At 47.2% G+C, this 26,628-nt stretch overlaps 1 protein-coding gene and 1 long non-coding RNA gene across 2 annotated transcripts in view; both read right to left on the reverse strand.

Annotated features, from left to right (window-relative positions):
* Positions 1-3,095, reverse strand: LOC144158752 (uncharacterized). Its single transcript, XR_013320179.1, has 2 exons — positions 2,796-3,095; positions 1-1,397 (listed from the first exon to the last, which is right to left on the reverse strand). It is a non-coding gene; the product is annotated as an uncharacterized LOC144158752 (long non-coding RNA).
* A 14,722-nt stretch (positions 3,096-17,817) lies between these two features.
* Positions 17,818-26,628, reverse strand: part of LOC144158753 (P protein-like) — a 44,223-nt gene continuing 35,412 nt past the window's right edge. The window contains exons 13-17 of the mRNA XM_077689846.1: positions 25,514-25,641; positions 23,619-23,783; positions 23,410-23,500; positions 22,761-22,854; positions 17,818-18,542 (exon numbers count right to left, since the gene is read on the reverse strand). Of these exons, the coding sequence (XP_077545972.1) occupies positions 18,455-18,542; positions 22,761-22,854; positions 23,410-23,500; positions 23,619-23,783; positions 25,514-25,641 (566 nt within the window). The 3' untranslated portion in view covers positions 17,818-18,454. The remainder of the gene's footprint in view (positions 18,543-22,760; positions 22,855-23,409; positions 23,501-23,618; positions 23,784-25,513; positions 25,642-26,628) is intronic.

Raw genomic sequence — 26,628 nt, forward strand, 5'->3', positions numbered from 1 at the left:
TAAATGAAGAAATATTTATTGCATGGCACTAAACGGAACAAGTTCAAATTGTCATCATTCTTTGCAACACACATATAATAATAAACAGTGAGTAATACACAACAGAGACAATACACAGTAGTGACAGGAAAATACGTTTCCAGGAATGAAAAAAAAAATGCACAAGTAAAGGTATCACAACCACACAAAGGATTTTTTCTCCACGGTAATTGAAAATGCAGAAAACCCAGAAACTCAGCCATCCACAGGTTTACTTGTATCTACGACACCCTCAGACTCTGTGCGCTGTTGCAGTCATACAAAAATATCAACCATAACATAATCTAGACACTCGGATACTTGCAACTGTTTACAACCACTATCTCCGCAGATAATTTTCTTAGTCTGGCAATTTCTCCAGTTAGAATGTGAAAGAAGGGAAAAACTTTGGCTTTGATGGCCTTGCTTATTTGATGAACGCTAATGAGATCTATTGCCTCGGGGCAACTCCAAATCAGTAGCAGGAATTGAACAGAAATCCCATTTATGTGGAGATGCACACGCAAAAGGTTAAGAGGAAAAAAATCAACTTCCTATTGGTTCCTTGCAAGGGTGCATTTTCCCAAGAAGCCGGGTTACCTTCCGAAAGCGTTGCCTTCCCAGTAAAGGCAAAGGGCCAGGCGGGGATATTTTAGGTACGTGCACGTAGTCAACCGACAGGTTCCAGGCTCGATTAAGGCACACAAATTCATGCCTTCCGCTGTCAATACGAACAGTCTAATATAAAAAACAGGGAAGCAGTATATGCTTCTCGTGTATGAGACAATGGTGGCACATTACAGAATCCCATAAGCATTTGACAACGTAGGTCCCAACATGGTTCTCTTCATCTAGGCCAGTCCGACAACAGGCAGCACGTATGGTGACAAACGACATTTAGCATGACCTCTTACCCTGGCAGTCTTCATAATGTAAAAGGGTTTTTGTGAATGTACTGTTTTCACAATATTACAACTAGCAGCAACAATAACTTGCGAGTGGAGTTTGGAGACTGTATACGCTGTTAGTGGTTTTAATGATATGAGGCATGCCAGTGATAAAAAACCGTTTGTTCCTTGAGTCAACGATAGTCTTTTCAGTGGTCACGCCTTATTGAGTGCCGAGACTTGCGTTAGATTTTAGGTGCTATTGGCAAGGTTCAGTAGATGGAATACAGTTGCGGTATCCATCAGAAGCATCAATAAGGTAGCAAGAAGCATTGCAGGCAGTCATCAATACAACTGAATAACTCTGGGAGAACAGTTGGCACGGCCACTTTTGTGAGTCCTGTGAGGGCAGGATCCATGAAGTGCTTGAACCATGTTTGGTATGACGAATGCAGCTGGCTGGTTGGCTCTGTCTTGAGGGCACCTGTAGACCTGCACAGGTGATAGGTGATATAGTAGACAAACTGCTTGCAATGACAGATGATATGCGAATAGTCTGTAAATTTCACTGCAACTAGTATTCAAGTATTGCCTCCAGTGCATGCCACCTATTTAAAACACAAGTTCTCTTATTCTATTCAGCAATCATGCGGTCAAGCTATTAGCAACACTTAAAATATGGGTCTTTGTAATTTCGCAACACTGGTTGCAATGCAATGCAATTCACCTATTGTTTGGGTTAACAAGAATGATAACGCTGCTCACATAGCCTGAATCCCTTTGTCTTTTTTTGTAAAATCAGGACGAAGAGCGAGAGCGAGCTGAACGTTAAACAAACCTGTTGCCCCACGGGCTCGCGAAAGAAACGCATCCCGAGAACGGGCACCTGGCGAAAGTATATTTGGGCGCTGTGTGGGCACCATGGCAAGCAGCAGTGAGCGTCGTACTGAGTACTACTGACCGCTAAAGGCCATGCCTTAAAAAGATATGACAAGAAACACACAGTTCCGACTGAATAGGTGAAATCTGCGCAATACGTGTTTAATGAAACTAGCCAAAATATGACCTGAAAAAAGAGAGCAAACGCTTGAAGAAACGGCAAGTGTGGAACAGTTGTATGCAATGCCTGCGATACCGGAATTGATATACGATGTAGAAAGAAGACCAAATTTGAAGGTTTCAATGCACTGCGCGCTCACCCCGCCTCGAGCAAAGCTGTTATCTGCCGACGAAAGACGCGTTTTTACCGTACCTGGCGCGCCAAAGCGAAGCGACGAGCGCGCGTTATCGGCGTCGGCGAGCGGGTTCGCTTTGTACGCAGGCAGCTTGGTATGCACCCATGTGTAAAACTTACGATGAGTGTACGGCTGCTGGTTATGCCCAGATAAGCCAAATTAATGCAGATACGGCTACTTCGCCGTGTACGTTAGCCCGGACGGCTTTGCAGCGCATCACGGCCATAATAGCAGTAACAGTTGGCCAAGCTAGCAATGGCTAGCTAGTATAATACAACGCAGCCTGCGGCTCACGTAATTCAGTGCAGCGACAGCGCACAACGCCTGCTTCGCCTACGGACCGCCGGCCGGCCGGCCACTTCCGCAACTCACAGCCGTCGTTCGCGGCACGTAAAACGCTACGTGCGACGACGGGCGCGTACCGCTGGCATCCCTCAGCGCTAGATAAAACGGCACAACCAGCCTAAAATACCATTACGTCCAGCTAAAAAATGGTGTCTTACGCCTTTCCGGGGCGTTTCCAAAGCGCTTATCTTAAAGACGCAGCACTAGCTATGCCTGATTCCCTGAGGTTACGCAGTGCTCGCAGCGTTTGCAGTACAAGGAAACGTAAATATGATACGCCACACCAGCACTTTAAAAAAGAAAGTCTCACCTTTCGTTCAGGATGCAAAACCGATGTCGCAAATAAAGCGCTAGGCGTTTCCTTCTCAACAACAGAGGTTAGCACGAGGCTGCAGAAACGCACGTGCAAACGCTGCCGAAAGACCCAAATGGCGGCTTGCGCTTGCGGCTTGGCCAGGCTTGGCGCAAAGAAGCCAAAAAAATTTACATGACAGCCATTCAACTTATTACACAAATAAAAATGTGAAGTCTAATGTGCAACAAAATTTTAAAAGTATAATATTGTGTGTTAACTTAATTTTAAATATATAGTTTTTAACAACTTGCGCCGACTGCCGGACGGCGCACGAATCAGTCCACTCGGCCGCGATAAGCCCGTGTGTCCACTCTTCTAATTTTTTATTTCTCTATGCCGCAGCCTTCCTACGAGCTTTCATGTCCGCCAGCCAGCGCCGCTTCTCGGAAACTATGCAAACTAGTTGACAGTTTATCTAGCGTTCCCCAGGCGGCGTTCGTATGCCTTCTTGTTTGCACCGTGCCTGTCTGTCTTGGCCTGTCGCTGATAAAACCGACTGCGCCACGGCGGACGCAAAACCACTTGTGCTGCCACAGGCTGATGCCGGCTTTGCGCGCTTACTTACTTGGATCCCGTGCCGCGAAATTTTGTGTGGGGCATCCCCCTCTCTCCCCTCCGCGTTTCGGCCTTGTTTTACCCACGCTATTCGCACTCCGCACCGGTACGCAGTTGTACAAATGAGAACTGTACTGTAGAAGTGGTCAGACAGCGTCGCTGGACCCACACCTGCTTATCCTTTTGTTTTCTGTAACCGCCTGAAATTTATAAGCACGTGATATCTTTCTGGGATGTAATGGTGGAAGTGAGCGCTTGAACAAAAGATGTGCCCGCAATTGTTTCTTCAGCAAATTCTCCAGAGATAAAAATATAAGTAAAATAATGGCTCCCCTGAATGGCTCCCCTATGGCTCCCCTCAGATCCCCAGTACGCCCCCGAACTAGCGCCCCATCGCGGCTAAGATGTGAGCCAAACGGCTCTTGAAACCATGCAGGCAAGCTGACAGACACACGTCGTAGAAGTGGGTGCGGCGTTCGCCACTCGCGAGCAGTTACGTAAGGCGGGACGTCCGCCGGCGCGCGCCACACAGCGGATGAGTGCCTGAACTAAGCATCCCTACCACTCCCATTGAAAAGCGGGCAATACGTTAGGCAATGTTTATACAGGCGGCGTTGAACGGGCTTATCCGCCACCGCATATAAACAATGATTCACCCCGAGCACCAGCGGGCGAGATGTGGTGCCTTAATTCACGGTCGTCTCCGCCGTACAGGGTGGAGGCACGTATATGTTGGCGCCGCCATTGTGGGTCACTCGCTCGCCGTCGCAGCCCGACCACGCGCAATGCGGTTTACTTACGAAGTATCAGTCTTCGTATCTATATGACCCAGCCACATAACCTGCCCAACTACGCTCTCGCCTAATACCGCAAACGCAGAGCATGCCTGCTTTTCCCACCCCTCTTTAAGAAACGGCCCGTCCAGACGGCAGCTCCAAACCCGCACCTTTCCAAACTTACGCCCCAAACACAATCCACACCTAATACCGTAGGTACTTGATTGATTGTAGGGTTTAACACGCCGACGCGACTCAGGCGATGAGGCGCGCCGTAGTGGAGGGCTCCGGATTAATTTTTCCCACCTGGGGATCTTTAACGTGCACCGAAATCTCGTAGACAGAGGCGTTTTTGCTTTTCGCCTCCATCAGAAACGCGGCCGCCACGGCCGGGAAACGAACCCGCGACCTCGTGCTCAGCAGCACAACGCCTTAACCACCGAGCCATCCGCGGCGGGTACCGTAGGTACTTCTCGGAATGTAACGCTACTATTCCTACCCATTAAGTGAAGGAGTGCCCTCAATAGATTCATTCATTAACCGGAAAGTCTCTTGAATTTCACGTACCGTCGTTTAAAATTTCCCGCTTTCGCAGTATGGCATTTGCGTCTTTTCGTCGCGGTTTCTGCTTCGCGTAGAATAGCCGCAAAGTTGCGTCAGAGACGCAAAGAGACGAACAGTTTGCCGCTTACCGATCGCCTCTCCAGCACTTCCTTAGGCGTTAGTTCCTCAAGCGAAGCTTCTATTGGCGGACTTTCGCCGTCGGTGATGACGTATGCTAAAACGCCTTGCCGCAAAGCCAACTTTATCCACTTGCTCTAAAGGCGATGAACTCGATAATGCACTTGAGGTGTTTGACGCGTACCCACTCGGGTAGGCAGGAGGGATTGGCCAGGAATAAAGTTTTGATTGTGCCTCTATCAAGTATAGTATTTATTGGCCCCCCACGAAGTATAAAGTATTGATTTTGCTACACCAATAAAGTATACTGACTGAGCGATAATATAAGCTCCTTTAGGGGCACAATCCCCACTTTTGGGGTCACAGTCCCCACAGTCCCCACTGGTGCCTGTGTAGAGTAGGAGTTTGGTGCTGGCATACAAAGGAACGCCGAGGGCGATCTTCGTGGCTTTCCGCAAAAGCGTGTTAAGTTTGTTCTCCTGAGTCATATTGATATTGACGTACGGTGTTTGATATCTGATTTTGGACGGGATGAGTGCATCTCTCAGACGAAGGAGGTCGTCTTCTAGGAGTCATCTGTTTTTTGTTAGATATTCTCCTAAATAGGATTTGCGCTACAAGAGATGTGCATACGCTGCCCGCAGGCTTTCCGGCTCAACCGTAAAACTATGCTAGAATTTTTTTACTGGGCTTTATTCACACCTCGATGCTCTAGTCTCGCGCTGGGAAGGCAGCTGCACCGACACGCGATGCCTTTGCAGCAATGGCCCTATACCATAAAGTGCGACTATTGCGGCCGTCGAAGACTGCCTTAAATAGTAACAACTTCAAGCTTCAGCGCCTCCGATAGCATCCTTCGTGCATCGGCATCATCTGGCAGACTGCATGCACAGCGTGGCATCGTCTCATGCAACCCCCATCAACATTCAATACCTCGCTGAATTCTGGTACATAAGACGTAGTCTTAAGCCTGACATGCTCTAAAACCCCTAAACTGACGGGTATAGGAATATCTTATTTGCCTTCACCTGGCAACGAATTCCAATAAGCAGGAAGTGTTACACATGTACTACAATACGGGAGAAGTCACGTGTTTATTTCTACAGACACCCGCGTTTAAAGCCAAATATTCGGTGCTGTTACCTCTCAGTCATGAACGTATCAACTATTGTCTCAATCTCAAACATCGTTGTGTTTCTTATTTTTATATCTGATGGGATGCTTTATAAGGCTCTCAGCCGCCCGCTTAGACACTACAAGCTTTTGTACTGTAGGTTTACTGGACGCAGACCGCGCTACACAACTCAATTTTTGGTGACCAATAGTGAACATGCCTCTGTTTTGCGTTTCTGTGGTGCTCCGAAGTGCGCTTGCATATAGATGCATATAGCTATATTCGCAGTTATGTGGAAATATCTCGGTGACTGTGGAAACGAACAGAAATGAAGAGCCAAATGTCGTTCACGCGTCATCAGCTTCATCGTCCTATCGGTAGCATTGGAAACCTATGAACACGTAAAAGAATTTACCGCCTACCGGCATGCTTCACTGTCAATGCTGTCGAAAGACGATAGTCCCCTGCCGTCCCTGGTGTGTAACTCCTTCTTCGCACCTAACGCTCTGCCCTCCCCCGCGCCACTCATGATAATTTAAATGGCGCTTTGTTCAATGCATTCAAATTTTCCTGCCGTATACCACGGCTCACGCACGCCATTTTTTGGGCAAGCACGTATTATTTTGTTTTGCTTCGTGTTCTAACAGGAACAGCAAAAGCAGCAGGTCTGTTCTTTTAAGTGCAGAGCACTTTAGGCGCTCGCATTGTCGTCCTAGACAGACAGACAGACAGATAAAATTTTCTCGTTTAAGTAGCCCAAGAAAGTAGCCCAAGAACTTGTTAAGCCACTCCCACGCATAAATACGCGAAATAAAAATTGCTCTCTCTCTCTCTCTCTCTATCTCTCTCTCTCTCTCTATCTATCTATCTATCTTTCTCTCTCTCCAGCATGGGGCACGTGCCGTCGGGCGCGAGGCTGGTGCCGTCGAGCATGGGGCCACGTCAGCGCGCTGCTCACGTGCTGCAAGCAGCCGGTGAAGCTCCTGGGACTAACCCACCGAGAGTTGCCCAGTAGAGCGTCTACTCACGCGTGAAGCGTGGGGGAATCGGTGTCGAGGTGTGCACTAGACAACCGCCCTCTCAAAAATCGCATGTACATGAGCCTGAGATGAAATTAGACCATTGGGAAAGTCAAATTCACCGAGGCCAATGTGAGCGCATCTTCACTTTCCTCGCCCCTAGCGGGAATCCATGTGTCAAATAAAAATTACACCATCTTCCCGTGGGGAACCCTGATGAGGATGCAAAGCATCATGGTGGTTCCGTGTGGTTCCATTGTTTTGCTTTATCTTGAGTGATCTCGCGCTTAGTAGCGCCAGGGGGAATTCCGCGTCTGGGTCCACACCGGTGGCAAAGGCACGCAAGTGCTGTTGTGTTACGGTGAGTAGGCGGTGGTTCTCGAGGCGCCGAAACTCGTTCATCATGTTCTTGTCGATGTTGCCGTCTCTGTGGTAGAATCGGTAGCCTCCGTCAGCGTTGGTGAGGTAAAGGTTGTTGACGTTGGTGCACCGGCTGAGAGCAACGTACACGCCCTCCTCTTCACAGCATTGTCTTCTTCTCCTTCTTCTTCTTCAGCGGTTCCCCTACGGGAAGATGACCACGATGGTTGAACGCGAAGCTATCTCGTGATGGATTCTTTGGTTGGCCAATCCCTAGGGGCATCCTGCCACAATCATCATCAGAGGCGCTGCGGACGGGGCGAGAGCAACGTACACGCCCTCCTCTTCGCAGCTTTGTCTTCTTCTCCTTGTTCTTTTTCAGCACTTCCCCTACGGTAAAATGACGACGGTGGTTGAACGCTAAGCTATCTCATGATGGATTCTTTGGTTGGCCAATCCCTAAGGGCATCCTGCCACAATCATCATCAGATGCGGTGCGGACGGGGCACGGACGCGGGACATGCCCCCGAGCAAGAGATGCTTCGCATCTATAAAACAATTTATATAAAATATTGTTAGCGCCCACATACTGTTTACTTTATGACGTCCCTCGCAACAAAAGTTCAGAGCTTTTCTTCGAAAGTTTAAGCTGGTCTTTTTTTTGTGTCATACATAGTGCTTAGGGGAGCTGCTTTAGCCAACTGCAGAGAGATAGGGTGTGACAATATGAGTAGCTCAATCCAGGTGCCCTTACCTCATTCCCTCATCCCCTAAAGATTTAGTTCGTAAGCGAACGAAAAATGAGAGAAAGACTAGCAGATTTTACAGCCCTGCTGAACTGTATAGGCGCGGTACGTCGAGTTTAAAACTGGAAGCCCTTGCATCCCAAGCCAAAGACACTGCAGCAACCTAAGCGGAGCACTTCGTTTAGTGGTTAGGGCAGATATGAACAAGGAATAAATATCATTCTTGCCGATAAACAAACGTCCGTCAATTCAGTATCTTCCGCGGCGGCCCCAAATGCGGAGTCAGACGTACGCGGTTAGGAGTCAAGAAACAACGTTTCGGGTTGCGGGTATTCCTTTATTACCAATAGACGCAGCATCGGCATACATACTTGAAAACGCCATGGTCTTGCCAAAATGTGCGCCCCTGGTCCCACTATTTTATCCAGTATTCCTTGCCGTCGTTCTCTTGTGCGCCGAACATATGCTCGCTCGAACTTCAAGCTGCCGTCAACTCTTGCCAAGCTGCCGAGCTACAGAGCTGCTGAGCCGTACCTCTTCCAGCTGCGTGAACTGCGTGTGATCACCGCGTGTGCAGGTGAGTAGTGAAAAGGGTTGAAAGCCAGGTGTTCCCATCCGGTGTCGCCGACGGTTGTTGAACTAGTTTGCAGACCCCAAGGCCGATAGCATGGAAAGAGAAATAAGTTTTTTTTAAACATTTACGGTTGTTGAACTAGTTCGCAGACACCAAGGCCGAAAGCATGGAAACAGAAATAACGTTTTTTTAAGCATTTCATAAAAAGGGCCGTAACCGTGTGGCAAGGGCTGAAGCCGCCCGCTTCAACGAATGTGAGGAGTTTTTCGTGAAACGATCGCAATGAATTGAGGTGCCACGCAATATTGACTGCAACAATTGTATTTAAGCGGGAACGATGGCCTCCTGTCGTAAAACTAATGCATTTCCCCATAGACGGGTTAGTCGTCCGAAAAGCTCGGAAAACATCTCTGTACACAAGGCGCATGCTTGAAGCGGAGCTTCCATCGTGACAAAACGGTTACTTGAAATTCGCGAAAGAAGAACGGTTCTAGATAAGTCCATACATACCCAGCTTTCTCGCTCAAAATTACAACCTCTCGGGAACCTAGAATAAACACTTCAGGAAAATGATATTTGGCATAAAGCTAGACGTCAACGTGAAGATTAAAACGCTAAAAGAAGATTTCAGGTTTCTGAATATTTATTTGTGTAATTCGCTGTCAAATCTAACTCCCCATGCATTTCTATGGGATAGTTCCCATGGCTCAGGAACCCATTCGCGCTACGTGCGCGACTTGAAACTGTGCGCAAAGCAAGTATTCACCCCAAATATTAGCTGTGCAAAAGAACTTTTCATTTCGCTACAAAAATGCAGAGTAATCGCTGTTGAAAGGACTGCCATGAGCGGGAAAGCTGCACACGGATGCATCGATCATAAAGAAGCAGTACAATAGTATACCTTTATCTCACGGTATGCATTGAGATCGTTTGTAGATGCGTTTACTTAATGTGCCAAAAAATCGTCGCATGGGTTCTTTCGTCGGTTGCGATGTGGGTCTTTGAAGGTTTAACGATCGATTGGACGCGCTTTCAGAGACGGTTGGACGCAGTTTTGACGCGAGAAAGTTTCCGCGCTTTTCTCAACTTTCTTTAGGTGGGGATGGTAAATTCTTCCTATTTGGTTCTATTCAGGTCGTTTTTTGGGGGGGCGCGGTGAGGGCAGCAATGTGCCGTTTGAGCTGCACGCTTGGCTCCACGGCTTTCGTTCTCTGTGCGCTGCGTGAAGGAAAACTGAGCTGAGGCATGCGCGCTCCTGCTGAGTCTGGAGAGACGTTATTAACCCTCTCAGCCCACATTAATTTTTATTTCAAGCAATACGATGTTTTCCGTGTGTTTTCCTAAATTATGGGTCCCCATAAGTCCACAAACACGAAATAGCGCTGCTAGTGCAAGCGTTAGCTGATTTAATAATGGTGCAATTAGAACATCTGGAAATTAAAAATTTCATGTTGAGTACAGACACCTTTTTTGCGTGATTTCCAGAACTTTATGACCACATGAGACTGCAAACCAAAAATGAGCTTTGCAGTAAACGTATTTATATATTTACAAGCTTGGGAATGAAACTAAGACCTCTCTTGTTGTTGTTTTTTATCGTCATCGGAATTTTGACTCCACCGGAGCTTATTCTTGTTTGTAGCGTCCAGCTCCACTAAAACGCAATGGCGGTCACGTCTATCGCCATAGGCATCACTGAAGAACATAGAAGTTTTGGTCCGTTCCCTATGCGCTAGAGGGACTGTTATGTGATGGCGACAAATGACACCACCAGGGCCGAACGGGTTACGTAAAAGACTTATAGTGCAACTGTCTGTGAAAAACTGTTTTCGCCGTTGTCGTTGCTTTTCAATCAAGAAATCACCTCCGTTGTAAGGAGTAAATAAATGCAAATGTGTGACCCGATGGGACTTGAACCCGGGTCTTCACAGTCGCAACCCCATGCGCTACCACTGTGCTACCTTGGAATGTCACCAGACCCGGGGTGTAATAAAAGTGGTATTTGTTGTTGTTCCCCCCTTCATAGGGCATACCCAATTGGGGTACATGCCGGGAACCGGGAGCATTGAGCGGCCAATGTGCCCCCTTCACAAAACTCACGAAACTATCACTTAAAAACGTAAAAGTAGTTGAATAGTGCATTCCGCCTTACACTTCCCTTGGTTTGAAGCGCAACGAACACACACTGACAGGACAGGCGCGAATTTCCAACTAGTTTGCGCTTAAATTCCAGTAGAAATCGAGAGGGCGAGAAAGAAAGGCAGTAACAATACGCACGCGACTACAAACCATAAAGATATTCATAGCACATCTTCCAGAAAGCCAATTTCGCTATTGTATTACTCCAATCGAGGTACCGCTGACACGATCATTGTCTAATATAGTACGCTCCGCCAGGTTTCCTCGCCTCCCTGCTCTTGCTTCTGTTCAGCATTTTGATTTCATTAAACCCTGGTTCACAACCGCAGGCACGGCAGTGGGTAAGCAGATGTGCGCCCTGACTTGTTCCAATAGGCAACTCATGTTCCCTGGCTCCTTCGTTCACACAAAGGTCCGTTCGGCCAATGTAATACCTTTCGCAAGATAGCGGGACTTCGTAGACGACATCGACAGCCCGATTGACATAACGGTTTGTTTTTAACGCGATAGCGTTACTAGGCTCATTTTTCGATTCCCGCGTGGCTCCTAGCCATCTGCTATCAGCCGTGCTCATCAGGCGTCCATGGCAACACGTGACCGCTGCCACCTGGAAGGTACGTCTGAAGCAGCAAGATTCGATGGATTCACTGAACCTGTAATATGGCGCTACGGCAACATAAGTTTGGAAACGAGGACAATGATACAATAGCAGATACGAAAGAAACGGCACGCGTTTTCACCAGCTTCTTTGCATGCGCGATAAAGTTTTATGCCCAGTCAGTAGTAGCATGACCGGCAGACACGGTCTCCAGCCGTGCCCGCAACCTGCGCATCAGACCAAAGGTTGTTTCCACCAGAAGATGAACAATATAAATTTCCAGTTATTTATGCCGCGAAGCTACACGCGGGCTACGAGGCACGTCGTAGTAGAAGTCTCCGGAAGAATTTAAACCACGTTAGAATCTTCAGCGGGCGCCGAAATCTTGATACACTGGCGTTTTTTCTTTTGCTTCCATCAGAAAAAAACTACCGAGCGGCCGCGTATCGAACGACCATCCTTGGGCTCAGAAGCGCAACGCTTTAGCCACTGAGCCACCGCGGTGTGTTTTCCACCAGGACATAAACTTAAACAGGGGACAAAGGATGAACGCTGGTCTCTCAATAATCAATTAACGCATAGATTAAAAGCAGGAAATAACTAAAATAAAGCTTACTATGTAGCGTGTAATCGCAAAAGTTTTCAAAATACTTTTCAATATTCCGGCGGTTATGTCTCCGCCGAAAGCTCGGTTTGGTAAACTACAGATGGTGCCACGCGACCAAGTTAAAAATCACCCCCAAAATAGGCACTAATATCTTCCCAGAGAACAGCCACGTCAGAAAGCTCGGCGGGGTCCTAGACAAGCGGGTACTTCCCAACCCACGATCGGCAAATACAGAAAATCTTTAACCAATTATTCCCCACAGGGAAAACTTCCAACCAAGAAAGAGCAAGAAAAAGAGAAAAGAAACGATAATTCATGCGACCACTGATCATTACCAGCATTTTGCAGACCCTGCCGGACTACAAATTTTCCCGCCCCAAAGAAAGGGAAAGAAACATTGTCATTAGGACAGCATATAAGGCAGCTCTCAAGCTCGCAATTTTGACCGTGAGACGAGCTAACAAAGCGTGGACCTCAAGGGTAACAGAATGAACATACATAGGCGGTTCCAGAAGACGGGGACGGCCATTTACTCGATGGAGAAATGAAATAACAGTATTTGGAGCAAAGGATGGACTCGGGGAGCGCAGGACAACAGCGGCTGAAGGTAATAGGAGAGGCCTTCACGCTGCAGTCGTCCTAAACAGGATGTTGTGATAATTACCTTGAATAGGTCCTGCCCTTTTGCCTTCCTAACGCGTTTCAAGAAATCGGAGAAACAATGCACCCTCTTAGCACCAAGAAAGCGGATTTAAAAATAAAATCGGGAGGTGGGATCACACACCCTTTGAAAAGAAACAGGTACCCCCGAACAGGCACCCCCAAACAGAAAAGAAAAGACAGGCACCCCCACCCATTTGAAAGGAAACCGCCGCACGCCGTGATATACATGGCACCGACCCAGCGACACCGCATAAAAACTCTCCTCTGCCAAAAATATGGCTGCAATCTTACACAAGAAGGGAAGGTATGGCACGCTCAGGTTCATTCCGGGAAAGTTTCGACATTATGAGACCACAGTATACACCGAATCCGGGATGTACGAAAGCATGAGGCCCCAATTGTCGTAGTTGACTACTGTGCCAATCTTTGTGACTGCATGGCACTCCAACATACATGAACAAAGAAGGGGAAGTTGGAGCCATCCTCTTGGCAATCTGAATAGCGGAAGTATCCAATAAAAGCATAACATCATTACATACTCAGAAAGGACATTATATAGCTTTCTGCGGGCAGAATACCAAGCGCCTCGGTAAGATACCTCCACCCATAATGCAGAAAGTTAACAACGTCACCTGGGCAGCCGGATCGAATGAAGGACGCACTATGCAAGAAACACGATCTCACGTACCGTGCTCCGTGTTACCCCAACTACCACAGTGCCCGGTTCAAAAAACGTTAAGCACAAATCCTCATCCCATGCCTAGGAACACAATATTCCCCCTTGCTACAACGAGGCCTCAATGCCGAAAAATCACAAACTCTGTGGACGAAAAACCAACACAGTTATCTGAAAATCCCTGTGCGTTAATGTGTTCGGTGGGAACATCAGACATCAAGTTCAAACTCTACTGAAATAGCGGAAACATCCACCCTCTTGCGCGCAAACTAGCCCTGTCCAAGGGTATGGCCATGGGAGAACAACTTAGACACAACATATCCCACTTCTGCGAAGCATGCGAGGCAGACTTGGCCATCTCGTTACCTAAAGATCCAGGCGATATGATTGAGAGGGCAAGGGAAGGAACTGCTGCATATGGTGCCGTAGACTCAGGTTCCACCTTTGAGCTCCCTACCATCTCTTTACCCCATTCTCGTAAACCACAACTATTTCTTCCTGAACACAGTTCTTCTCTTTCTCTGTCCCTCCCTCTCCCCTCTCTCTCTTCGGAAAAAGCAAAATTGTTCGTTCAGCCTGGCCTTAACATCACGAAATACACATTTGGTACACTCACTCCTCCTTGCTCTAACTGACAAACACCTCGCATTTGCAACCTTTTACGCTCACATTTTAAGCCACAGAAGCGCAGAGAACCTTTGTCTTTCCTGCGACATAGCGAATTGAAAGCCTGCTTGCTAGTCTTTCTTTTTTCGATAACCTCTTGTGCGAAGCAAAGACCGGAAATGCACCAGCTGCGTACGAAACCGCTCCGTGGGAGTCGAAGTATGGCTATCGGGCCTTACATCCTAGGATACAAATGTGGATGTCTCTGAAACTTTTTTCCCTCAGGCCTTTTCGCGTTCACCTTGTATACGAGAAGACACGCGCACACAAGCATTAGAACTACTTACCAACTAGCCCAGCAGGAGGTTCTACTCCGCTTTATACCTGAACTTGATGGCATGCGAGTAAAACAGGTGCCCACTAACCACGCAGAACCCCGCTTCTAGGTAAGCTGTGGCGACTGTCAATGTGCTTGCTGACGTAACTGACGCCATAGGACGCCGAAACGGCGACGCAAATGCGATGTAGCTGTACAACAATAGTGTCGCCAGGCTTGCTCCTTCGAAGCACCTAAGCAGACTTAAGTGGTCCCGACGAATATGTCTCGGCCAATGCCACCAGTAGCGCGCTGGGCTTGCCGTCTCTGCTATATCATGAAGCCTATCACTTTCACTCCCTCAATGGGCTTCACTATAAAGTGGTTAGTTTTAGGTCTGGCCTACCCTTTTTTTTTCGCTTCACTCTGTCCTTCCGGCCATACGACGGAGAGTGAAATTTGTGGACGTAGGCAATGATTGCTGCACGAATAAATGTTACTCCGCACCCAACGCGCTGCGGTCTGCCATGGGATCTGGCCGCATTGGGAGCTTAGTGCTGCTTACCGATTCCTGTAGAAAAATTTCCCGCATTTCCCCGAGGGGAAGAATCTGAAAGTGCGAATGCACGAGTTGAATTTGCGCGGTTCGGTAATGTTCGCGAAAGACAGATGACACACACACACACAACTACAAAGAAAGAAAGATGCATTTATTCACAGACACCTATTTGTGTTGTCGTTGTACTTGATTGCTAGAGCGGATCTCAGCTTTGAAATTTCGTGTCAGTACTCCTTTAAGCAGGTGCATTAGCCCTTCTCACGCCCGATTCCTGGCCAATCCCCCACGTGGGTATGTGCCATGTCAGCGGCCAGGCAGCGCGCGCCCATCTCCCCCCGTTGCCAAGGAAGACGAGGAGATTCCTGGCCAATCCCCCACGTGGGTATGTGCTATGTCAGTGGCCAGGCTGCGCGCGCCCATCTCCACGTGCGCGGACATCGCCGGTGGACGCAGGTTCAGGGTCGCTTAAGAAGTGCATTGCACTTAAAACTGTATTGCGATCCGGTGTTCCACGGAGTGGTAGCTCGGTTACTAAAGCGTTGGGATGCTGACCCGCGATGACTTTCCAGCCAGCGGTCGCCTTTGTGGTTGCGAGGAGGATGGTACCGCAGGGAATCACATGAAGTGCTTGAGGAATTGATGATGGCGACGTTCATGGCAACATTTGGTGCAGTAGTAGACCTACGCGCGCCATACCGCCCGCTCCAGGCGGCTGTTCATTGATATATTAGGACTAACATTTTAGTCAGTCCTAAGATATTAGATATTAGGCTGGTACTTAGATATAAGGCTACGACTTAGATTAGTTTAGATATTAGGCTAGGACTAACACTTTCAAATTTTTATTTTTTTCCCCTAAACTATTGAAGAATGGAATTCGTTACCCGTTTCTGCACTTTCTACTGTTGAATCCCTCGAAGCTTATTTTAGCCCAAATGCCACTGTGCTGAGCTGATGCGTCAACCTTGTTAAATGCATTTTTTGAATGCACTTTATAAGCGACCCCGAACCTTCCGCCGTCCGCATAGCAACAGCTGCGGGTGCGCGCGCTTTCCGTCTTCCTTAGCAACGGGGGGAGATGGGAGCGCGCTGCCTGGCCGCTGACATGGAACATACCCACGTGGGAGATTGGCCAGGAATAAGTGCGAATGCATTTCTTAAGCGAGCCTGAATCGTCGCGCTCGCATAGCGCCTCCTCTCCCCCCTCGACTACTCTCCTAAAGCCCCTTTACTACTCTCCAGCTCGCAACACCCTCTCTCGGCGCGCCAGCCAGGCCACTACACTATACAAACAAAAACAGCATCCGGCGCCAGGTTTCGATCTGCGGACTTTGCGGCCGCAGCGCGACGCTCTACCGACTAAGCCACGGACGCGACGTTGATATCAGTGTTAGTAACGCGCCTTATATCTTTAACGCATTCAAACTACGTCGTCAGCGGCGTGCGTTGGCGACTCAGCGGCGTTATAGCGGCTTGATAACTGCGTGGTGTACACGTGATACTACAAACCCGCTAGTTCTGCATTCTCTCACGTGACTGCGCCTCCTCTCCCTTCACTCCGGTCGGCGCTTCGTAGCTGCGGTGCGCTGCGGTCCTCCTCTCGAACATACACGTTAATTCACCAAGATTTCCGCAGAGCGACAAACGAGGCGTGTTAAGCCGAACGTGATCACGAGGGGGTGTTAATGTAACTAACGGGCAAAATGCCACCAAACTTCAACAAACTCCCCCTCATAGCATCACCCCCTGCTTCGTACTTCCTCATACTCCCCTTCGGGGAAATGCGGGGGAATTTTTTTTTATCTTTATACCTTATATTGTTCCTTACAATTGCGAGTCAAGTATTCCTGTATTTTGTACGTTTCTTGTCCACTCCTGCTTGGGCGTTCAAGCCTGCAGTATTGAATAAATAAATAAATAAAAATATTACCTTTTAGGGCGTGTTGGCGCCTAGATTATCTGGTTTCGATGGCTACAGCGGGACAGTGCAAAGCCGGTGAAAAACTCCGGTACAGAATTTGGGGCAGTGACAGACGAGATGAGGGAGGTTTTCAGTAGATTGAGCAAAGCAGTAGGGAAATATTAGGGTCGAGAAGGGTACCTACTGTTTGAGGAATGCTTCAGTGGCATGCGAGTTTCAAGTTTTGCGGTTTAACGCGCCAAAGCTACACTTAGCCTACGAGACACGCAGTAGCGAAGAGCTCCGGATCAAGCTCCGGGGATTAAGCTAGGCTCCAGGTAGGGGGACATGACAGGCATCGGGTATAATGTTTGTTGTGAACACTTCCGAAGAGCTTGGGATGAGAGGGATGGACATTAAAAAGCCAAGAGGGGGTCCGGAGCGGGGGGTTACGTGGCTATAAGGCTTCTCTGACCTCACGTGCTGAATTACACTGGAGCCTAAAACAAAAGCCATGCCAGCCTGTTATCGATATATACTTACCGGGAAAAATACCTACGCGTGCACATGGCACATGACAAATCACAGAAACTTCTAGTTTAGAACGGAACGCATATAATATCCTGACAGCATTAAAAATATGAATATACGTCGAGGGCGCTTGAAGTAAATCGTATCTGCGTGGGGGGAGGGGGGCATGAGTTCTACTTGTGTAATGTTCAAAATATGCCGACAGGAACAAGGGCGTCCCCAAAATTCGAAGGTTCATTTGGTACAGCTGAAGCCATTTGCTGAAGCGTAAATCCTACTTACTAAATCAAGGATTTTAGTCCAGTTGAACGAGCCACTCGCTGAAAACCCGAAGCGCACGTCATTTTTTTTAAGCGCGAAAATATTGGCGTGAAGGAATCTTCACACCGTCCGAGTTTCTGAGGTAATGTCTTCTAGCGCGTCTCAGGAACAACACCATCGCTGCAAAAATATTTATTTAAAAGGCCAAGTTTTATTATTCACGTTGCTCACAAAAGTGTAAATGAGACCTAGATAATAGAATAATTAACCTCGGAGAGAAAGAAAGTACACAGAAATAAACTTTGAATATTTTTTTTATTAGCCTTAGCAAATATTTGCTGTCCGATGCCGGGTGCTTGACCGAGTGAGCTTTTGTTATGACATAAGCAATGGACTAATACCATGCTAGAAAAGGGAAGGCAGAAATCACGAACATCTGCACTTTTGGTGAAGAAACACCGACTTCCAACAATTAAAAACAGAACAAATCTGAATGCCCCAAACGTTCAGCTTGTCCAAATTTAGAAGCACCAAGCATACGCCAATTAGATAACCAACCATTAAAACAGGTAGCAACGTCGTTGACTCATGATTAGAGATAAAAGCATAGCGCAGCGACAAATCTAGCAAGATGGACGCCATCCTCGGCTTTTTGCTATTTCTGGCAGCTGCGCTAAGCCTTACGGTAACTACATTTGACCAGCTTGTAAAACGTTTGCTTAAAAAGAACGTTTATTTAAAAAGAACAAAACGTGCATGGCATCGCTTAAACACAACGACACAGGAATTCGTATATAACTAAAACCCAGCGCGAATGCAAGATAACACAACAGATGCGCAATGTTTAAAATAACCAGACCACGTAAAACGAAGAACTTCACTCTGTGATCATCTAAGTGCAGGGATGATTGGACACAGTTTTTCCGGCCGAATTCATATGTTCCACCCTGCAACGACGTGGCACAGAAGCAGCCATCCGGTGGACAGAAGGGTCGTCAGCACCATCACCGGGAAACCGATTCTGGAAGGCGCGGAAAGATAGGGAAATTAGAAACCATGTAACCACGTTTGAAAAAACATGAACGAGAAATGTTTGTTTGTTATACATGCACAGTACGCGTGCATCATGCATGTGAAGCACAATGAATTTAGCTATAGCTGATGGCCAAGGCCTTTTTGACCAGAGCATGTAGACCAACGCTTGTAGTCCAAAGCATGGTGTCCAAAGCTGTTGCCCAAAGCATTTAAAACTCTTTCATGCACAGAACTCTATTTTGAGAGGAAAACCAAGTTTTATTGTAAAAATGGGGAACTCATAATGAAGAAATGGTTTTATGACCAGTAAAAAAAAATTGGCACTTTTGGTTCACACGTTATGAGGTGGTTACCTGAGGTGACCACCATGCATTAAGGGGCTACCAGTCACTTTCGGTGGTAAGCCGCAAAACAGTCCTTGTTTTCTCGCAAGCACAAGGGAACGTTGCAGGTCTCGCACATCCACGACGTTCTTGAGGGTTTAGCCTTCGTGCTGCAGAGACCGCACCTCCTCATTGTGCACCTTTTTGGTTGGTGCTCGCTGTGAAGTACACGTACTGCCGGGGCTACATATGGCTTAGAATTCTTTATCTGTACCAATACGGTGTTTGACGACTTTCGCTTCCTGCTAACCTGGGCATCTGCAGTGAGGGATGTCACGATACATCTGCGGAAATCTTTCAAAGTGAACTGTTCTACTCCTTCGAGTTCACGATATACTAGAAAGGCGTTCACCACAGAGCAGTCTAGCAGGTGGAAAAAAATCCTGTGCCACCACTTCCGCGACTTTCTGTCTATTTCATATTGGCCCTTACGCTGATCAAATTTGTCCACAAAATTCATGTGCTGGTTGTAGTCCTGCAAAGCCGCTGGGCAAGAGACCTTGCTCACTGTTCCATCTTTGTTTTTTCTGTTGACTTCCACTTCAATGCAAGGATCATGAAAATTTGTGAGCAAATAAACAATCCTCTTGTCTTTCCATTTTAGACAGCACAGACTGTCGTCGCTCACACTCCAGTCTGTGTCGCCTCTTTCCATTGACTTGTCAGCCTGCAAGCTAGGGAAGTTCTTTCTGTTTGAATTCACTGTCCCACATGCGTATATGCCATCATGAAGTAGGTCCCTGAGGAGGTTGTAGCTTGTAAAGTAATTGTCAAAAAAAAGACGATGCTGCTTTCCTCGAAGGTCCTGGCAGAGTTTCTTCACAACTTGTGCGCCTAGCTCCCTCTGAACGCCGCCTTCAGATTTGCCTGTGTAGATGTCGAACTTCAGGTTGTAGCCATTGCTGGCACAGAGCATCCAGACCTTGTAGCCACGCTTCACAGGCTTTTTCGGCATGTATTGTTTCAATGAACTCCTCCCTTTGAACTTTATCATGGATTCATCAATGGCGAGAACCTCAGTCGGCAAGTAATTTTGGGCAAACCTAGTTGATAGTTCAGAGAGGAGAGGGCGGACTTTGTACAACTTGTCAAAGTTGGGGTGATTCCTCGCTGGCTGCAGGATATTATCATTGAGATGCAGGTGAGATAACAGCCAGCCGAACCTGTTCACACTCATAACTTTCGAAATGAATGAATCATGTAAGTCAGCTGCACTGGACCAGTAATCCCGGTAACTTGGACTTCTTTTGATTCCCATCAGAAGATTCAGCCCCAGAAAGGCATCCATTTCTTTTAGCGTAGTTGGTGTATACGGCTTGCCCTGCTGCTGAGCGTAGAGATTTGTCTGGAATACCAGCTGCTCCATCCAGTCCGGTGTCCAGAACAGGCTGAAGATGTCCAAAGGACTTCGTTTCTCAATGTCCTGAATGCAATGTGGCACTCCACTACACGATAAGAAGTCCAGCGGTGGGAACATTTTGTAGGAAGGACTCCACACGGGCACCTTGGCAGTCATGCGCGGAGCATCGTCTTCATCGCTGTCTATATCAGACGACTCACACTCGGCGGGAATGGGTATTCTCGCGCCAGGTTTTTGTTTGCCCGCTCCAGCTGCTGCATCATTAACTTCATAGTCAGAATCGCTGTCACTTGAGCTGTCACCCCCCGCGAAGCTGTCAGAGTCCGATGGTATATCGACAAACTCCGCCGCTGAAACACCAAGAAAAAAAATATATTACCGCCCCTCTCAGACCCTTCATGCACGGTGGTCACTCTAGGTGACCACCAACTTCAATGACACCGCGCTTTGTTCTAATCGACCGCAGCACTTAACTTCAAGCTTGCTTAGTATTAGTTACTCATGCAATATGTCATCCAAAGCTGTCAACTTAATAACTTCAGCCTTACCTTTCTTTCTGTAAAAATCTCTCGGGTCCATCGTGTATCGCGCCTTCGGGACGATGGCAGCCGGGAGGAAAAAAAAAAAAACACGTGACTTCGGAAAAGCAAGGAGGTAGCGCCATCTCTGTTGGAGTGGGGAAAGCTAAAAATGCGCGCTGTTTGAAAGTCGATACGCGGGAGTCGCTTGCTACACGAGAAAAAAATCGAGAAAAGGTGGTTACCTGGGGTGACCACCGTGCTGGAAAGAGTTAAATAAAGCCGTTGACAAAGGCTGTTGATTAAGGGCCGGAAGTGTGATGCATTGCCGTGGAATTTCCCGCTTCTTTCCCTCTGTCTTGGGCCAAAAGATTCACTAGTTTTACACCTACCAGCGCTCAACCAACTGGCAAGGCATCAACCGAAGCGACGTCACAATGTTCGGGCAAGTCCTCTGTAGTTAAGTTGCTTCCAATTGTAACCATTCCGGCCGAGTCATTTCGAAAAGTAGCGTTACTTCAGGCTGTGTTTCCCCGTACAGTAGTTCCTGCAGCCACCCACGACTCAAGGAAACTTCAATTGGATCCAGTATCTTATGGCGTTCTCTCGGTGATCTTAACGCGGCTTATTACGCAACTTCACCTGGTCATGTTACGTACGTGCCGTGGTGCCGATTTCTAATTTACAGCCAACATGCCGTGTTGGGGACGCTAGGTACACAACTTAAAATCACTACTCGTTTTGTTTGAGAGCTTAACGTAGGATTTGGTGATCAGACTGGCTTTTCCTTTACACTTTGGTTTTTCGAAACGTGCTGACGATGTGTGCGTAACTCCAGCAGCGGCAGTTAGCACAGCTTCGCATCCAGAGCGTTACCTGTTAAATACTCGTCTATTTCAACGGAGTAAGATTGCGATTATGAACGATAGTCGTTTCCCGTCAGGAGTTCTTTATTGTTTGTGGCTTTGGAAGGAATTTTGGAGAACATCGCGAAGCAGGAACTTCGTTAAAATGGTTGCAGCGCAGAAACGACGACGGACGAGTAAGAAACAGACGGGACGAGCGCTAAGTTGCGCTCGTCCCGTCTGTTCCTTACTCGTCCGTCGTCGTTTCTGCGCTGCAACCATTTTAACTATGTACCAACAAGCCCAACTGGTTCTCAACAGGAACTTCGCTCGTACTCGACCAGCGCATAATGAGGTGGCTTTGTGAAGCGGGGTCTCCAAAAACGTCATTAGTATCGGGATATTATCTGTTGGGCAAGTCCGCCCTCAAGCAATGCACATGCACACAGCCACTCTTAGAACTCCTACCAAAAGGAATTCTGTAATGAAAGTTGTTTTTCGCTGCACATGTGATCGGGGTTTCCTGTCTACCAACAACTTCACCGGTGAGCTTTTTGTTAAACACGGGCTTCTCGTGGAGCCTCTTTCGCATATTTTTCAACCCCACCCCCCTTCCCGGTGCCACGAAGTCCTCTACACGTCTGCCCTCTGTAGCTGCTGCTGTATTTTCAAAGCGCTTTTTGCCGCCAAATGTTTGTTATCAAAGTCGGTGAACGAATGTTACATTACTCTTTACTGCGGTAAAGCGAATCTAGATGAAATGGAAAATGTGTTACTTATCTAACAGCACTACTACAGATAAATGTGGTTAGAACATTTTGTTTGGTGTTTTGGCCGTCTTTCAAACAGACATACCATGCCCACCCTCAACAGAAAAACAAAACATGTCATTACGTTATTAAGTAGTCCCTACTGTGCCGCGATACAGACTGTTTGTAATATTTTGCAGTATAAACCCAAGCAGTGGTGTTGTCTTTATGGCGTAAGGGATAAAACACCACAATGAAGAGCTGTTTTGGTACTTTCTTCCTGTACGGGAGCACTTCCAATTGCTGTATATGCGACAACAATCGGGACTCCGCCTTAACCCCGGCTTACCTGAAGAACTCGAAAAAACTGAACTTGTAGCCATGCTGTTCCGCTACTCCCGCGCAGACCACGTTGGCCGAAGCCCCGATGAGGGTACCATTCCCTGCGAACAGAACACACCAACCCAACAACGCGAGGGTTCGAGCTAGTTGGTACTCCATAGTGCAAATTTAAAGCGCAACAAATTTAGACAAAAGACGAATGACACAGGGACAAGCGCTACTTTCAACTGGAAATTTATTTACTAAACAACATATATACAAAGAGGTGAAAAGAAAAAAAAATACAAAAAGCCAGTGTCAGACTTGTAAGCCCAAAGAGAAGTCTAGATATTACGCGACCACAAAACGTACGTTGGTTTTCGCAGCTCTTGATTCTTTAATAGAATCGACCAAGTGCATCTCATTTTCATTTTTTAGGCTTTTAGCACGAAATACGAAGTTTCTCGCTTAAGATAATTATTGTGCGGAGTAATTGAGACAGATCAATTTCAACACTCCCTGATGATTAGGCACGGCTGACAGTATGCTTTCTGCAGCCAATTTACGACCACTTAGCCCCCTGAGTGTGGGGCCGAGGGAGCTGGCATACAGTGAGCATTGTCATGCACGCCAAGACAAGCTGCGCACGAGATCGCACACTCCTGAACAATGCTCACCTCCGAGACAAGCTCCAAAAGCGAGGGCATAGACAAGTGGTCCAAGCTTGAGACCAAGGTCACTGTCTCCAAGGCCGCTGACGATCTTGATCTGAACAGAAAGCAAAAACAGGGCATATGCATGTCTGTTTTCCGATGGCATTGACCAACGTTAAAGCGGGCATGTTAGGCTAAAAGGTGTATCTTTTTATAAAAAAAACGCGTCAAACCATGACTGTAGTGAAGGGGATGTTGTCCACGAAGGAGGAAACCAGCGCGGACACCCAGGTGATGATGATGATAGAAACGATGAGGCGCGAGTCGTGATGCACGCTGCGGATCCAGTTCTGAGTCAGGTGGCCCACGTACAGAAGGAGCTTTAGCTCCGCCAGTGCCTGCAAAAGCGGTAGTTGAAGTTTCCGACTGCAGCTTGTTCATCGAGGTCCTAAAACACGGGCGGATCGTATTTTAATGCGTCGCATTTGCCGAGTACCCCCACAGCCAGGACCGTGTAACGCCCTGCATTTCCACAAAAATGCAGATATCGCGGAAGTTACACCTGTAATCGTTATAATAGCGTAAATTGAGTTAATTTGTCGAACAAAATTCTGAAGTGAAAAAAATAGGACAAATATAAAATAAATACGGGAATTCGCGAACCATGTAACACGCTGCCTTTCCACAGTAATGCAGATCTCTGAACAGTTTCAAATGTAGTCGTAATAACGTAAATGGAGGTAATGGGTTGGACGAATTTTGAACTAATAAGAAAAATATTTAAAAATACAGAAAATGTCAAAACTTATACAGGATGGCGTTTTCACAATAATGCAGATTTGGCGAATGTTCTGCGTAGTAATCGTTATAATAGAGTAAATTAAGATAACTGGTCGAACAAAATTTTGAACTTCGAAATTAAGAAATGTAAAATATTTACGGAAAATGGCCAACGGTGCATTTCTACAATAACGAAGATTTCACGATAGCTTCACCTGTAATCGTATAGCGTTATGGCATATAAGTGGTCGGGCATGATATAGAAAAAAAAAACTGGCTGAAAAAAACTCAACACAGGCGGCATAAGAATGCTAAGCATTAGTAGACAATTATCTGAATTTGTGCAGAATTTTCTTCATACGCAAACCAATTTCTTGGATTCCGACATACCGTATTTCACATCACACGCAATTTTTTGGACATTATGCACTTGAGAAATGACGCCACATATAATACAACTTTAAAGGCCTGCAACGTTGGCCAGCTTGGATGTACCTCAAAGTAGAGAAGACAATGCAAGCTGTGAAGATGCGTGTCCCATTTTTATCTAGATTTAAAGACTGCCAAAGAGGCCTGCCGTTGCTTCGGTCATTTTTTGTTCTCGAGGTTCAGGTCGCGCAAAAGAAAGGAAAATTACAATCACAAATTATCTATTTCATTTCCGAATTTCTAAGTGGCGAGTTCTTTACGCAAAAAATGTGAACTACCCGCACATTCGGGGTAAGTGTCTTTTCGAAGGGACACTGAACTGGAGTCGTGCGTTTATATCTCGGCTGTCTACTGCAGTTAACTCATTTACTCTATTTGGGTATTTATTTGAATTCTAGCGCCCCAGTTTCTTCGTAAGACGAGGTGAAAGGGAAGACATGCACCATCCGCGGCAGCCACGCAAAAACCAAAGGGTGTCAGCTTGTCAACCAATTTTCAGCCTAGCTCAACCCATAGTTTTTTTATGTTTGTTCATTTTGTGATAAACAGTCTTTTTGTTTGCTCAGACACTGGTATTAGATGTCGAACATGCAAGCAATCCGCCAACTAAAGTCCTGCACACACTCAAGTGCCTTCGCAGTTGAAAGCGCTTGGGGGCGGAAGACTGAGGGAAAAACGCCACTTTCCAACGCAGATTTCTCATTAGTAATGCATGTATGGAAGCCGGAAAAAGATTAGTGCCTAGACATTACGCGTTGGTCTAGTAAGGTAAAAAAACAATGTTTACCACCGAATGCAGGTACCTTTTGGTTGTTGTAAAGAAACAAATGGTTCACACCATTACTTATTGCGGTATTATAGTAGCAACCGCGGACATTGCTGTTAGGAAAAATATAAAACCGCCAGTCTGGTGTGATACCTCCATCACCACGAACAGGGCCCCGAAGAAGATGAGCGTGGTCCACTCCACGCGGGCTATGACGCCTTCCAGCTCCCTGGTGTCGGCAAGAACCATGAGCATCACGGAACCCAGGATGGCGATCCAGCCTGCGAGATGATAGGGCGTTGAGCGACCCAGTGCAGAATGGTGCTGTGGGAAAAATCGCTACTTTTCATGAAAAACTGTTGCTCGAAGAAACAGGTAGAAGCGTTAAGAAATACGCTGAAGCATTCGCGTTTCTAACCATTGATGCCTTCTTTGGTAGTTTGCCTAACTGCGGTCTCCAACACCACTAGGTTGCCCGATGGATGACGGCCTCTTTTACGGACTTCGAACCACCGATGCTCTGCGATATCCGAAGCTATTCCTTGCTCCTAAATGTTTTGAACTCATCTTTCCAACAGTATATTTGTCTTATCCTTTCCATATCTGAACCATATTAGAATGAATGGCCTATGGGGACGACAAGATATAGATGTCGGGACGACAAAAAAAGACATTACGAATGAGGATTACTAGATGACGGGTTTCTGTTCCCATCTCTGGCAGGCACATTTGAGGGTTCACGTAGCAGCTGGTGGTTTTTACGTGAAGCCAAATATTAGGCATGAGTAGATCAGAACGCAGAAGTGCTGAAAGAAAGGGGAAAATAGCGTAATTTTATGCTCCGCTGATTAGTGTACAGCCGTGGCGGTCCCAAAAGGGGGGCGAAGGGGGCGATCGCCCCCCCCCCCCCAAAGAGGTCCTCAGCTTCTTATGTTTTTTTTTTTCGAAGCATTCCACTTGCGCTAGGTTAAATCCCACTTGTGCGAGGTTGAAAACGTGTTGCGACCGTCAGAAATGCGGGCTCGAGTCAGCCGTTACACCGCCTACGGGGAGTCAAAAACCACTGTGTCGCTAAGTGATTTGTGCGCAAGCGGGTTACACCACATACGCGCACTCGCCGGCATGGTTATCACCTCCTCCGCAGAACGGGCGCAAGGAGAGGAGCAGTTCTTATTCGCCCCCCCCCCCCCCCCCCACAAAAAAAAAAAATTCGCCCCCCCCAAAACCAATCTCTGGGACCGCTACTGGTGTACAGTCATGGACAATTC

This window comes from Haemaphysalis longicornis, unplaced genomic scaffold (assembly GCF_048455015.1).
Source record: "Haemaphysalis longicornis isolate Haplotype H1 unplaced genomic scaffold, Haemaphysalis longicornis Haplotype H1 scaffold_10, whole genome shotgun sequence".
Classification (NCBI taxonomy): Eukaryota; Metazoa; Arthropoda; class Arachnida; order Ixodida; family Ixodidae; genus Haemaphysalis; species Haemaphysalis longicornis.